General features: G+C 36.3%; 1 protein-coding gene across 1 annotated transcript; it reads left to right on the forward strand.

The window, feature by feature from the left end:
- Positions 1-1,818: 1,818 nt before the first annotated feature.
- Positions 1,819-3,756, forward strand: kcnf1b (potassium voltage-gated channel, subfamily F, member 1b). Its single transcript, XM_073834933.1, has one exon. The coding sequence runs from the start codon at positions 2,120-2,122 to the stop codon at positions 3,572-3,574; it is 1,455 nt and encodes a 484-aa protein (XP_073691034.1). The 5' UTR covers positions 1,819-2,119; the 3' UTR covers positions 3,575-3,756.
- Positions 3,757-16,545: the final 12,789 nt, after the last annotated feature.

The raw sequence follows: 16,545 nt of genomic DNA on the forward strand, positions 1-16,545 counted from the left end.
TTTAAACCCTTTCTAACAATGACTGTATGATTTTGAGATCCATCTTTTAACACTGAGGACAACTGAGGGACTCATATGCAACTATTACAGAGGGTTTAAACACTCACTGATGCTTCAGAAGGAAAAACAATGCATTAAGAGCCAGGGGTGTAATTTTTTTAACAGAATGGTGTGTACAATTTTCTTATTTTGCCTAAATATCAAATTTTTTCCCTTTAGTACTGCCCTTCAGAAGCTACAGAAGATATTTACCCGTTTTCCAGAAGAGAAAATAAGTTAAATTTACCCTGATCTTCAAATTCAAAAAGTTTTTACCCCCTGGCTCTTAATGCATTGTTTTTCCTTTTAAAGCATCAGTGAGCATTTGAATCTAATGTAATAGTTGCATATGAGTCTCTCAGTTGTCCTCAGTGTGAAAAGATGGATCTCAAAATCATACAGTCATTGTTGGAAAGGGTTCAAATACACAAAAATGTTGAACCAAAGAATTTATAAGACCTGAAGGATTTTTCTGACGAACAGTGGGCTGTTTAACAAAACAAACAAACAAACAAAAAAAAAAAAACAGCTGTGAATATTCAGGTAACAACAAAGTATTATGTATCAAGTCTATGGATGGGGTCATTTCTATAAATTAACTATTATTTTTTCTTATGGACTCCATGTAAACATCTATTATGTTAACTTAATGTTAATCTTATTCAGGTCAGTACTAAAAAAAAATAACAGGCATTTTGTATGATACCTCTTATTCTGGTAAAATTAACATTTAGCAGATTCTGCAAGCTGTATGTAAACTTTTGACTTTTGATATATATATATATATATATTTTTTTTTTTTGTCTAAACTTTGCTTAAAAGACATTAAACTGCAGCTATATAATAGAGTCATAGTAGGTTCCCATTGTGACAAAAAAAAAAGCGTGTCAGTTTAAATTCCCTAGATAACGGTAGAAATGTTCAGCTCATTTGTAAGCCATCAAAACATCGATGCTGTCTAAATTGCAATTCTAGTAAAATTTCTAAGGGTGGCGCAATTACTCAGGGATGCCGGTGGGCGCCTCTCCTCGAACAACTATAAGCACTAAACGTTGAGTGACTAATGCTAATTGAGAAAGGCTCTATTCAGTGTTTTTATTTAGCACATACATTCTTCCTGTGAAAAAGGCCTGTGATGTAAGAATCAACTTGGACTTGATGGAAACAGTTTCTTGCCGTGAGCTGTACCAATAACTCCAGGTGAGTGAACAAATCTTTTCACAGCCACGGTGTGAATTACATGCTGTTGTAATGAAGTTTAATTTGGAGCTTCGCAACAATTGCATGTGAAAACTGAAACAGATATTTTACATGTTTATATAATTTTATTTTCACAGTTGTCAAAAAGTAATCACAAAAGTTTAAAGCGCAAGATAGAGCCCATATATTCACCTCTCGCGTTCGCCTGAGGTAAACACAGTAATAAGGATACGTTACTTGAGATGCTAAATTACGTGTTTTGTCGCTGTTTATAAACACTATTGTTTTCTTTAAAAACTGTCCATAACCGATGTTTAGGTTACTGTATCACTGACGTTCAATTTCAATTTGCGTTGCGCCAGAAAAACCTCAAAAAAGTATTAATAAAAATGTCAGGAAACATTATATGCTATATAAGTCATTTAAAAAAGGACCACCTTCTTTATATCCCCTTTTTTCTTAAGTTGAGCAAGTTGTTAAAAACGAGGTTGGAAATAGCAGGAAACACCAGGCTACATATCTTAATAAAGGATTGGGGTTACAGAGAAGGAGAGAGAGAGAGACAGAGACAGAGAGAGAGAGGTGCACAGGGAGGAGGGAGACCTGTTACTGCTGTGCCAACTGCGCGCTTTCACTGCGCAAAAGCGCACAGAAATGTTTTCTGCTCGAATCAAGATATCATTCTCTTGATTCCTTTCTTTTAAAAAGCTTTTCTTTCTTAAGACAAAATGCATTCGTTTTGCTCTCTTAGCATGTTTTTAGTCTTTACGAAGTCAATTAGTATCCTCTTTTGACATAAGAGGATCCTGCGTCTCCATGCGATTTTCCTACAACCCGCCGTTTAACGCCATTTAAATGTTTTGAGACTAGGACTGTGAGGATGTGGACGCTACCGAGGACCCGGTTCGCGCACTGTAACGGCTCGTCGAGCAGCGACGAGAAAGAAATCGCCGTAAACATCGGCGGCGTGCGGCTGGTGCTGTGCGGGGACATTCTGAACCGCTATCCGGACAGCAGGCTCGCCGAACTTGTGAACTGCTCAACTCGGAGTTTTGATGTCATTTCCTCGCTCTGCGATGATTACGACCCTGGGAAGCGAGAATTCTACTTCGACAGAGACCCTGACTCGTTTAAATGCATCGTAGAGGTGTATTACTTTGGAGAGGTCCACATGAAGCGCGGGATCTGCCCTATTTGTTTTATCAAAGAGATGGAGTTTTGGAAGATTGACTTAAGCTACTTGGACGAATGCTGCAAGAGTAACTTGACTGAGAAGGAGGAAGAGTTGGCAGAGATTGCAGACAAGGTGAAACTGATCCTGGATGATCTAGACGGTGACCCTAATGTGAGCCGCACTGAAAGGTGGCAGAAGTTTCTTTGGAAACTCATGGAGAAACCAGAGTCCTCGCTCCCCGCTCGCGTAATTGCTGTTGTGTCCTTTTTGTTCATTCTAGTGTCATCTGTGGTTATGTGTCTAGGGACTATACCCGACCTCCAAGTGGAGGATTCCGAAGGGAACCGCGTTGAGCACCCGACACTGGATGCTATCGAGACGGCGTGCATCGTCTGGTTCACGGTGGAGTACGTGCTGCGCCTCGCATCGTCCCCAAATAAGGTGCGCTTCGCGCTCTCCTTCATGAACATGGTAGACTTTTTAGCCATCCTGCCGTTTTACGTGGTGCTGGTTCTCACGTACCTCGGCACGGCCATGATGGAGCTAGCCAACGTGCAGCAGGCGGTGCAGGCGCTCCGCATCATGCGCATTGCGCGGATCTTCAAGCTTGCGCGCCATTCTTCTGGCCTGCAGACACTCACGTACGCGCTCAAACGCAGCTTCAAGGAGCTGGGACTGCTCCTCATGTACATGGGAGTGGGCATCTTCGTGTTCTCCGCGCTCGGGTACACCATGGAGCAGAGCCACCCGGAGACGCTGTTCAGAAGCATCCCGCAGTCCTTCTGGTGGGCCATCATCACTATGACCACCGTCGGCTACGGGGACATCTACCCTAAAACCACCTTAGGCCGGTGCAACGCGGCCATCAGCTTTCTATGCGGGGTGATCGCCATAGCGCTGCCCATCCACCCCATCATCAACAATTTCGTCATTTATTACAACAAGCAGAAGGTGCTTGAAACCGCCGCCAAGCACGAGTTGGAACTCATGGAGCTGCGCGCTTTCGAACTCGAAATGAGAAGCTCCTCGCGCAGGTCTGACGCGCCCGGGAACGCGTGGGAAGGTGCCATGCGCGCGTCGCGTAGCGATACATACATCCCGCTCCTTTCGGGAGCGCACAGAACTGAGAAGGAGCCTGTAAAGAAGAAAAGCCTGACTTAGGGCAAAAAGTGAAAGAAACTTAAGAAAAGCACTTTAAGTTTCACGAGAGCTTGTGTTATTATGGTCATTGTGCGCTATAAACTGCTGTGCTACAGTGTGACCGTCAAGCTGCTTGTGGTGTTTTCACTGGACATCAAAAATCAGTTCCATTTCAAAAGTGTTATTTTGTCTCAATCAAATAAAGTGCATGTCAAACTTCACTCGTATACGTGTGTATTAGATAATTATGGCGCAACCAAATGTTTACATCAACATCATCAGAATCATATTTCACAAACGCACACATACAATGAGCAACAGGTGTGAAATCAGTATCATACATGGCCATTATCTGTTATCCAAGCTGTAAGTGTAAAAATATGAAGGATTAACAGGACACAAACCGAATTTGAGGTAAGAAATTACTTTTTTTTTTCTTTTCTATTCTTTTCTTTGGTTTATGATCATGTTTAACGGATGGTAAATGATTAAAATGATATTGTGGATTGGCAGCTTGTTTTGTTTAATTTAATTTGAAGGTGAAATTGTGATGAGGGTCGCATACAAATTCATAAGCAAAATTATTATTATAATTACTACTTATTACTTATTTTATTTTGTGTTACCACTCTTTACAGTACTGGGGTAGATTTAAAAAATATTAAACCTTACTTAAAAATATTGAATATGAATATCTTATATAATGTGTGACCCTGGACCACAAAACCAGTCACAAGCAGCATAGGTATATTTGTAGCAATAGCCAAAAATACATTGTATGGGTCAAAATTATCTATATGCCAAAAATCATTAGGATATTAAGTAAAGATCATGCTCCATAAATATATTTTGTAAATTTTCTACCATAAATATATCAAAACGTAATTTTTTATTAGTAATATGCATTGCTAAGAACTTATTTAGGATCACTTGTAAAGGCGATTTTCTTAATATTTTGATATTTTTGCCTTGAATTTGAGATTTTCAAATAATTGTATCTTGGCCAAATATTATCATATTCTAATGAACCATACATCAATGGAAAGCTAATTTATGATTTATAAATCTTAATTTTTTTTTGGCCAGCATGTCCCTTGTCACTGGTTTTGTGGTCCAGGAACACATACATATATATATATATATATATATATATATATATATATATATATTTTTTTCCTCATATGCAGATTTTATTGGTTGCTAGGAAGCAGCTGTCTAATGACAAACACCAACTGTCTGTCTATTTTTATAATACTGGTGTGTCTTTTTTCATTCTCAGTATTATAAGGACTTACAAGCATGTAGACATGAGAGAGGTATTTTCAGACAGTCTTTTCTGGAAGGAAGAGTGTTCAACTTAGATGTCGATGGAGCTACAGGTGAGTCTTGCCTTTTAAGCAGTCCATCCTCAAACTAAATAATTTACACAGTCTATAACTTTCTCATTTCATGCTCTTCCTCTCTATCTCTGTCTCCTAACCTCTTCACACTGATCCAATAACAAGTGGTACAGTTGTAAATGGGGTCCAAAACAATTTGTAATTATTTGCAACACATTTAGAGGTATGATAACTATAGTGTTGTCCTCAAGTACACTATATGCTCAAGTTTGTTTAAAAGCACACTGCTCCTGTGTAAGCGGTCAGCACAACAGGTGTCTGAAAATTGAGCTGAGATCCTGAAATGTTGTTTTTTCACCTTTTTGTTGTAAATCTTGAGAGAGTTTTATTTTCATTCTTATGTAGTCGTTTCCTGATGTCCAATTCCTGACTCAACATTCCACCACAGAGATAAAAACAAATGAGTCACAGAATCCACCCAAACATGCCGGAATTCAGCGAAGAGCCACTGGAGGCTAAGAATAGGACCTCCAGCATGATGTGGGCTGGTGTCAGTCATGAGAACTGATACTGAGCGTTTATGGAGGGAATGTGTGTCTGCTTGTTATATAGAGAAGCATTTGAACATGTCTGCACGGCAGGGGGTTCTCACATACACCCTCGAAATGCTCGTACAAGATGGCTGCCCTGGCACCTACAAACGTGATGAGATAGTTGACATGGTTTAGATTCACAGCGTGAGGAGTGGTTCTGTGTGGGTTTGTGTGAGTAGTTTACAGGTTTTTTCAGGGTGTACGTTTTAGACACAGTTTTAGTGTTTCTGAAAGTTTATATTGTTGATGGGATTTCCATACATCTACAGGTTTGAAGCTCTGATTTTTGCACAATGTGTTGAGCTCCACCTGTGCTGTCCTCTGATTGCATTCCACCAATCAGCTCTCTTGGGCCCTCATCACCATGGGAACATAGAGGATTATGGTTAGAGAACATTTATGCCAATTAATAGGTCTAAATGCGTTTAGCCGAATTTTGCTACCAAATTTTTTTTTCCATCTGGATCTGATGTGTGATAAGACTGTGTTTCCCTAAGTATGGTCCCACAACTCTGATTATTTATGCAGGATTCACATGGTTATGGGAAACAGGAATATCAGATATTAAGGTGTTCTCAGAAAATTTCAAACCACTTAAAGACACTTACAAGCCAGTCTGCTTCTCAGGTTTTACGTGCAGTTAGAGAATGAGTGAGATTTTGTCTAATGAAAATATTTATTTTGCAAGAATGGATATGGCTAAAGTTTTGTACATGGGAGTGCATATGCATTGCATGCCTCACTTATGCATTGTACCATGAGATTGAGTGAATTGTGCTGTAATCCCTGCAGACACAAAATCGTTTACACACATTCTCAAAGTGAGTGTTTCATGCTTTATATGCTGAAGATTACACTTTCCCGTTAGTGTGAACATAATTACAGCTGTTCCACTCGTTGAAATGGTTTTAGAGCATGCTTGCATGTTCACAGCAGCACAGAGGTTAGAAACGTGAAGTTTATTTGTGAGAGAGGCAGAAAAAAGAGCAGCTGGAAGCACTTACAGTTGAAGTCAAAAGTTTACACCTTGCAGAATTTGCAAAATGTTCATTATTTTACCAAAACAAAAGGGATCATACAAAATGCATGTTATTTCACATAAAATACATTTACATATAGTCCCCAAGAACAAATAATAGTTGTGTTAATGTGTTACCTGAATGATCCACAGCTGTTTTGTTTTTGTTGTTCATGAGTGCCTAAATATATCATATTTTTTCTTATTTAGTACTGCCTATCAGAAGTTACAGAAGATACTTACATGTTTCCCAGAAGACAAAATAAGTTAAATGTACCCTGATCTTCAAATTTAAAAAGTTTTTGACCCCGGCTGTTAATGCATCGTTTATATTCTGAAGCGTCAGTTAGTGTTTGAACTAGAGCTGCAATAACGATTATTTTGATAATTGATTAGTTGGTCAATTATTATTATTATAATGCCAACTAAATGTAATGAAAACAGTGCTTAATTTATTAGACCACCGGTCGTAATAAAGAGAAAAGACAAATATCTGAAGAAAAACACTATAAAGCGCTTGACTTTTTTTTTTTCATCGATAACCACAATAATTATAGCATTACAAAATAGCCTACGGTTACTAAAAAGCTTATTGCATATTGCATATTGCATATTGGAGGACTAACCAATGCAAAAAGCATAAAAATTATTTTGGTAATTAGTTTTGAGCAGCAGTGGCACAAACCTTACATTATATGTTAAACACTTTACATACATTTGTTTTATTAAATTTGTTAAGTGCTGTATAGTAAACATAGTTTAAATCTCTACATTAAAAATGAAAAGAAAAGCCGAATACAGATAATAAAGACGAATAAAAACAAACTCTGTTAATCAACAGATGAGAGGAATTAATCGATAATGAGAATCGTTGTCGATTATTTTCATTATCTATAATAATTGATTTTATCGATTAGTTGTTGCAGCCCTAGTTTGAAACTTCCGTAATAGTTGCATATGAGTCCCTCAGTGTGAGAAGATGAATCTCAAAATCAGTCATTGTTGGAAAGGGTTCAAATACACAAAAATGCTAAAAAAAAACAAAAAAACAAGGAATTTGTGGGACCTGAAGGATTTTTCGGAAGAACAGCGGGCAGTTTACCTGTTCAGGACAAACAAGGGACTCATGAACAACTATCACTAAAAAACTAACAAAAAAACCCACAGTTGTAGATCATTCAGGTAACAAAACAGTACTTTTTTTTTTCTTGTGGACTATATGTAAGCGTCTACTATGTGAAATATCTTATTCAGGTCAATACTAAATAAAAATAAAATGCATTTTGTATGAACCCTCTTATTTTGGTAAAATAATTAACATTTTGCAGATTCTGCATGATGTATGTAAACTTTGATTCACTCTACAGGTCAGCAACAAACTCACAGAAGCAATGTATGGTTATTTAAAGGGATAGCTCACCCAAAAATGACAATTCTGTCATTTAATTACTCATCTCATGTCGTTCCAAACCCGTACGAACTTCGTTCACCTTTGGAACACAATTTCAGATATTTTTGATGAATTCTGTGAGACTTCTGACCCCATATAGACAGCAACGCAACCACCACGTTCAAGTCCAAGAAAGGTAGTAAGGACATTGTTAAAATAGTCCATGTGACATCATTGGTTCAGCCTTACTTTTATGAAGGTACGAGAATACTTTTTTGTGTGCAAAAAATATCGACTTTATTCAGCAATTTCTTCTCTTCCGTGTCAGTCTCTACCACACAATTACATGCGATATTTTGTAACTTTTGCTCTTGTAAAAGTTCACATTAGTATTAGTACTTTTAATTATATTAAATGAACTCAACAACTCAATTGATATATTTTGTTTAATCACAGCAGTGAGTTTTGGACAAAGCTGTAAGAGAATAATGCACTGCTAAAAGTGGCGTTCCCTGCTGAAAAAATCGGAACTATTTCTCACTCATTTATCTATGCAGTTTATTCATTCTGTCCATTCTGTAATCCTCCAGCAGCGTAATTGCCATTATGCGACTCAAGTGTTTGTTAACATTTAAACATCCAATTCTGTGTACTCTCAAGCACTTAATGGCATTTAATGTTTTGCTAAAAATACAATTGTTTTGGAATTATGATGGATAAAGAAAAAAACGTCCAGTATAAATGGTGATGTCTAATGAGTAGGAACTGATGATAAAAAGTCTGCTGTTAGAGCTAAGAAAGGTAAAAGGATCTTGGATGAAATCATTCATCCATCTTTTCTTCATAAGTTTAACTTAATGTCTTCAGTCTCATAAAAAGAAAAATCACAAGTGAGATCTCTTTTACCTCCATCTTCTAGACAGCAATCAAATCAGAAAGGTTTGTGGGACCAGCCATTAGTTCAGCCGCAGCTTGTTCTCTCAGCAAAGGTGACATTAGGAGCGCAGCTGGGTGTTTTGTGATTTACAGCTTGGCTGAATGTGTGTGTTTTAGTGCAAAATTTAGGAGATTGTCTTATTGTTAGTGATCATTTGTAAGCACTGATCATGTTCTGCCAGGAGCCGCCAGCTCACGCCTACAGTTCTGCTGCTCGTTAGGGTTCTAACAGCAAAAATAATTAGTCCAACACTCTGGCAATTCCAGTCCGAGATAATTACTCAAACACGGCGCAGTCCTTCACACAGATAGAAAAACTTGACCTTTTACTTCAAAGAGCGCCAGAGAGAAACGAGTAATGATTGTCTTTTATGAGACAGAAAAAACTGCTTTTTCACATTGTGCACCTAACCACCTCACCCTTTAAGAATTAGGAATTATTAGATGAATAGAGGTAAAGGTGGATGGACGGGACCCTTTTTGAATGGGTTTATCATTATAAACTTATAAAGTTGTGTCTATGTATATACAGTGTGGAGGATGTGTGTGGGGTTAGCATTTGCCATCATTGTTGGGATCAAATTTTGCCCACAAGGATAGTACAACCTGTAATTACATGGCGGGGAACAGCTAATTGTCCCTATTAGCCAAAATGGCTTTAATAAAGCATATTTAAAAATGCCTTAAAAGGACAGTTCACCCAAAAAGGAAAATTCTGTCATTTACAGTACATCATTTACTTACCCTTATATCTATTAAAATTGTATGCTCAAACCTTGTTGTAATTGTTAAAATCTCCACATAAAACTAGGACCAATCCGTAAGTCGCAAAGACTTGAAACTTGGAGGGATGGTAGTATTTATTCCGGGGGCACTACAACGATTAAAAGTACGAAATTGCTCATAACTCCTAAACTGTTCGTCACAGACTCAAGTGTCTTATGTTGTTGAAATCCTTGGCTCAACAAAAGGCACACGTTGACAAAATTGTTGGGTATTTAGCTTGTTATTAAAATCCTACTTTTGCATACTTGTCCTAGGTTTTTCACCCGATTGGAACCGAACCAGTGCAGGAAGAATCTCTGAAGAGTGAATATCAATAATTATCAAAAAAAAGTTGAACTTTCGACTCTGTTGCAAAGAGACGCCAAAACATTCGAAAGGGGCGGGGCTAGCTTTTACTAAAACAGAGATAACTTTTGAACAGAATGATATATCTTCGCAAAACTCACCATGCATATGTAAGAGCTTCTAGAACCACTGCTGTCAGTCAAACCGTTTATTAAATGATTGAGAAAATGTAAAAAAAACTACCTTTGCGAGCTAGGTTTTTTGCTCAATCTAGAAAAATCGATTTTTTTTAAGGGTGTAAACAATTGTATATTGTTTTTTCACACATGCACATTATTCGTGTCATATGAAATACCTCCGCATTCCTAACAACTTTGCCTCTACAGCCACTGCTGTAAATCAAACCGTTTGTAAAATTATTGAGAAAATGTAAAAAAAAAAAAAAAAAAAAAACTCTAGGTTTTTCAATCACTCTGGAAAACAAATCACTGCAGTACAATTCTCTAGACTCTCTAGGTCAATAAATATCAAAAAGATGTTGAAATTTACCCTTTGGGAAGGTATAACGGGGTTGTTTAGAAAAGGGGACTGTTCAAATATAGCCTACAATGAAAAAAAAAAAAAGTATATTCTTGGCTCACGTCGGACAAAAGGCACTCTATTTTATTTTATTTTTTTTTTTTTTTACAAAATTTGGGGTATTTTGCATTTTCTGAAAAACTTACTCTTGCATACTTGTCCTAGATTTTTCGCCCGATCAAAACCAAACGAGTGCAAGAAGGATTCTCCGGAGAGTGAATAATTATAAAAAAAAAAGTTGAACTTTTGAGTCTCTGTCGCAAAGGGATGCCAAAACGTTTAGAAAAGGGGCTTGTCCAAATATACCCAAAAGCCTATAAAGCCTAAATGAAAACTCGAAACTTCACAAAACCTGGTGAGCACATGCGACAGGTGATTCTAAAGAAGCATGCAAAGTTCTAGGCAGATCGGACCACAGCTGGCACTATAACAGTCATAAAACGTTAAAAAACATAATATTTTTTATGATAAATTACCTGGATTTGCCAAAAATGCTTTTTGTTTTTAAATCATTGATTTTGACCACTACAGGCTTGATAAATAATATGTAGTGTCTTTTTTTCATATTTGCTTAAATGCCTTAAAGCGCTTGAACCCAGGTAATGGCTGCTTGCAGCTATAGTTATATTAAAATTTTGTTGTTGTTAATATTATATTAATATTAAATATATTGTTAAACTAAATTAGAAATTCACATTAAACCCCAAATGCACATTATTGATCTAATTGTAAACAGTTCAACCCAACACGGTCTCACCCCAAGTCGTCACATATTGACGTTTGGTCAGGACCCCTTGGCGTCTCTGTCTGCTGTAAAGAATTCAAAAAATGCCGCCAGACAGCAGAAGCATTACGTCAGCCTTGGTTGTGAAATTCTATTGGCTCTTGTGTGTCTCGTGACCGATTACGTCATGCTAATGCTCGGGCGTATCTTTTTGAATAAGAACGTTAACGAAGTGGGATAATTTTTAGCGATTAAAACCTTATGTTTTACTGTCTTCTTCGCATAAAGATATCGTATGGCTTCAGAAGACTTGGAATGCAACACGACTTGTTTGTAATGCTTTTTTACTGTTTGTTTATGGTCAGTTTTTGCAATAAATACATGTGACTGTACTTATATTTGCCTGTGCTTTGTATTGTTCAGAAGTGGGTAGGTTTAGGGTAGGGGTGGGTTTAGGTGCTCCAGTCAAAGTATAAATTTATATAAAATTGTTTACATTTTTACAAATGCATGCAAACCAGTAAGACAAACAAGTGAAAACAGTGGAGGACCCTTCACATCAAAATACTACGCTAAAGGGGTACCTTAAGCGTCAAAATGCGACGCCAAGGGGTCCTGACCAAACGTCAATATGTGACGACTTGGGGTGAGACCGTGTTGTTCAACCATGTATTTGTTGTTTTTCATTTAGACATAGTCATTTTTAATTTGAATGTCAACTGGATTTTCTGATGAAATGCCAGACTTCTCTGTAGTGATGTATGACACTTCTCCTATAATTTTGTCTATATCAACCCAGCCCCTTTGTACAATCAACTACACTCACATTCATATATGCCTCGATCCAAACAAAAAAGGTGCCTTTGTCATCTTTTTCACCCATGATGAGTTTGCATCTATGTCATCAGTAGAAAGGATCTATCACTAAATCTGTTACATGGCAACTTTAATACTGGAACATTTATTTTAAAATATAAAATACAAAAATGTTTCTGCAAGGGTTAGGATAAAGGTTAAGGGATAAAAAATATATATAAAAAGCTTAGCTTAAACAGTTGGAAGCCAAAAAAAAAAGTCCCCACTGTGATAGAATGTGCATGTTTGTGTGTAGCAGAGAGAACCGAATACATGCTAGATGGCAAGATAAATGTGAGTGTGTGTGGGCTGTGAGAGAAAAACAGTCAGGAGGTTCAACTCATGGATTTATTGACTGATTCCTGGACAGACAGACAAAGAATAATGTTGGTGTTTGTTGACACTGCCTGCAGAGTGAGCAACCAAAGACTGATGAGGAAAAAAACATCAATTCATTATTTATCTAAATTTCATCTGGTGTCTTTAGAGAAAGAGGAGTAGGAGAGAGAATGTTACACAGATGGACAGAACAATGAATAACTGATCATTTCAATTAACCTGTTTAGTGGTGCAGGAAGTGAAACTGTTGGGGAAATGATGGGAAGTCGCATTTAATTGCTCCAAAGGACAGTGTGATTACTTGCTTCGGTACCCAGCTGACAAGAAGAGACAGTGAACAATCTTGCAGAAAAAAAAAGTGAAATAATGATACCGTACTCTGCTAGCATCTTGTCCTGACTGTGGATTCTTGAGCCATAGAGAAAGGACAAAAAATACAGAAGAGTCACATTGAGATCAATGATAACTTTTGAACACTATGCAGGTGTCTTATGAACTGCCTAGACTTGGCAAAGCATGAAATAGCAGTACGGCTTTCAATACGAACACAGCCACAGGGATTCTGAGCACTGCTTTCTAAGATGCTGCTGGTTTTGGAAACGCAAACAGTAGGCAGGGCTTAACGGAAGTGGGATGGTGGATGGGCCGTATCTGTCAATGATAAAAACAAATAGGTGTCTTGTTTAGAAATGTTCAGGGCTGATTGATTACGTACATAATCGCTCTTTTTCCTGCGTGTGTCTGTCTCCTACAGTTTACACTGGGAACCATTAATCCTTGATGATCAATGCAGTCTGACAGAGTCAACATGTCGCTCATTTTAAGCATGCACAAGCACGTAATGCACATGCAGAGTGTTTCTGCACTCTTAACCACTCAGAAAAAAAAAAAAAAAAAAGCTTGGTTAAAAACAACTCAGCGCTGGGTGAAATATGGACAAAGCCAGCGACTGGGTTGTTTTGACTCAATCTTTGGGTTAAATGCTTGACCCAATCTTCTGGATGCTTTTAACTCAGCTATTGCTTAAAAGTTAATATATTTCTTGCTTAAAATGGACACGAAATAGGTTGGAAATTAACATTTTGTAATATGTTCAATCATTTCTGTTACGGTTAAGTTTAGCGGCGGGGTTAGGTGTGGTCATTCGTACAAATTACTATGAATTTGATACCTAGTAAAATATATATGATTTTTCACAAATTGTATGGATTAGCCACCTTGTCAAAAATGTATGAATTGTAGTGAAATTGGGTTGTGTATTACAGTCAAACCAGATATACTTTTTTAAAGTATTTTTTACTAGTGGGTGCAGGACACTATAGTTTTCATACAGTGAATTACCAGTAAAATTGATAAAAATTTGATACCAAAAATTATTTAGATACTTTCACCTGACCATGTTTTGCTCAAGTGTTTTTTCTTTAATTGCTAGTGTGACCTTTTAACACCACAGACTTTACAAAATATTGTCATATTGTCATACTATTTTATTTCATTACATGATTGATATACTATTATAGTGTTTGTTAATATTTTAATTTGTATCTTATTTTATATTTTAATACTTTATTTGTTAAATGTTTAGTAATTTTGCGTTTATTTGTTTTTTTATTCGTTTTTATTAATTTGTCTTTAGTATTTTTAGTTGGTATATTTAGTAGTTTATTAGTACTTTAAGTTAAACTAAAAAAAAGAGAAAGGTTGCCTCATGAGCTAGTTGAAATCAATTGTTTATTTAAATACAGTTGAAGTCAATAGTTTTTCCGGTAACACTTTACAATAAGGTTCATTAGTTAACATTAGTTAACCATATTAGTTAACATGAACTAATAATGAACTGGACTTATGCAGCATTTATTAATCTTTGTTAATGTTAATTTCAACATTTACTAATACATTATTAAAATTTTGTTAACATTAGTTAATGCAGTGTGAACTAACATGAACAAACAATGAACAACTGTATTTCCGTTAACTAATGTTAATAAAGATTAGTAAATACAGTAACAAATGTATTGTTCATGCTTAGTTCATGTTAGTTAATACATTAACTAATGTTTAACTAATGAACCTTATTGTAAAGTGTTACCGTTTTTCCTTAATGATCCAAAGCTGTTTTTTTGTTTTTGTTTATTGATAGTTGTTCATGAGTCCATAGTTAATCCTGAATAGTTAAACTGACCACTGTTCTTTTGAAATATCCTTCAGGTTCCACAAATTCTTTGGTTTTCAGCATTTTTGTGTATTTGAACCCTTTCCAACAATGATTGTATAATTCTGAGATCCATCTTTTCACATTGAGGACAACTGAGGGACTCATATGCAATGATTGCTCGTATGCAATGATGGCTCACTGATGCTTCGGAAGGGAAAACCATGCATTAAGAACCATGGGGTGTAAATTTTTGAATAGAATGAAGATTTGTACATTTTCTTATTTTGCCTAAATATCATATTTTTTCATTTAGTACTGCCCTTCAGAAGCTACAGAATATACGTACATGTTTCTCAGAAGACAAAATAGGTTAAATTTACCCTGATCTTTAAATTCAAAATGTTTTCACCCCCAAGCTCTTAATGCACCGTTTCCCTCTGGAGCATCAGTGAGCGTTTGAACCTTTTGTAATAGTTGGATCTCAAAATCATACAGTCATATTGGAAAGGATTCAAATACACAAAAATGCTGAAAAACCAACTAAAGAATTTATGGGACCTGAAGGATTTTTCTGAAGAACAGCGGACGAGTTCTAAGGAACTCATGAACAACTATCACTAAACAAAACAAACAAAAAAACACAGCTGTGGATCATTCAGGTAACACAGTATTAAGAATCAAATGTATGTAAACTTTTGAATGGGGTCATTTTTATAAACTCAACTGTTATTTTCTCTTGTGGACTATATGCAAACGTCTCTTATGTGAAATATTTTATTCAGGTCACTACTAAATAAAAATAAAATGCATTTTGTATGATCCCTCTTATTTTGGGTAAAATAATTAACATTTTGCAGATTCTGCAAGGTGTATGTAAACTTTTGACTTCAACTGTATATCTGTTTCAACCAACAAAAATGTGTTGTTGTTTTTTTAGTTTCAGTTAACAATAATAACCTTTATCACAGATTCATGTGTAGTTGAATTGGTTCAAATTGTTCAGTAACCAATTTTCAGTGTGTCAGTGCCGGACTACTTTTAAGTGTTAAAATGTTAGATGCTTTCTGAACCTCTGCCTTACTCTTGTCCGCCCCTCAAGTCTGAGTGGAGTGGCATCCCATAACCCTTTTCCAGATTGAGATCTGCATCTTCAGCCTTTTTCAAAGATTGCACTTGTGTCTGCCTTTGTGTGTGTGTGTGTGTGTGTGTGTAGGATGGTGGAAGGGCTTGCTCAGTTAAAGGTCATTTCTGGTTGTGAAAAAGGAACATTTTTAGTTTGATGTTATCCAGGGATGGACTGGGACTAAGAAACCGTCCAAGACCTTTACCAACCAAATACCAGACCACAAACCATAACTTCTATATTATTTAGTTCATTTACAGGTATATTGTTTTTGGCAATGTTTTGATATGCCTGAAAGAATATTTTTACACTACCATAAAAATGCAAAAAGCTTTTTGTCTGTTTTTGAAAAAAGTCTCTTCTGCTCACAAAGCCTGCATTTATTTGATTAAAACAAATACAGCAAAAACAGTAATATTGTGAAGTATTATTATAATTGAAATAACTTTTTTATTTTAATAGTATAATTTGGTAACACTTTATTTTAAGGTGTCCTTGTTACACGTAAGAACACGGGTTTCATAGACAGGGCTTAGCCTAAACCAGGACTGGACCATAGTTCAATTAAGAATTGAATTTTTGTTATTCTGCAAAAGGGGGGCCCAGCAGAAAAAGTTTGGGAACCACTGCACTAACAAGACACCTTAAAATAAAGTGTAACCTAAAATAAAATTTCTTTAAAAAAAGTTGAAAACAAACAATACGGCCCAGTTTCACAGACTGGGCTTAGGTTAAGCCAGGATTAGGCCATAGTTGAATTAGGACATTTAAGTAGTTTTTATAAATATATCTTAGTTAAAACCTTACTGGTGTGCATTTTGAGACAAAACAATAAATCTGACATATTTTTAGATCAGTCAGTGCAAGTT

Source organism: Garra rufa, chromosome 2, assembly GCF_049309525.1.
Source record: "Garra rufa chromosome 2, GarRuf1.0, whole genome shotgun sequence".
NCBI lineage: Eukaryota > Metazoa > Chordata > Actinopteri > Cypriniformes > Cyprinidae > Garra > Garra rufa.

Bases quoted from the DNA above. Each gene is read 5' to 3' on its own strand.
- kcnf1b (XM_073834933.1), top strand. From the start codon at position 2,120: ATGTGGACGCTACCGAGGACCCGGTTCGCGCACTGTAACGGCTCGTCG.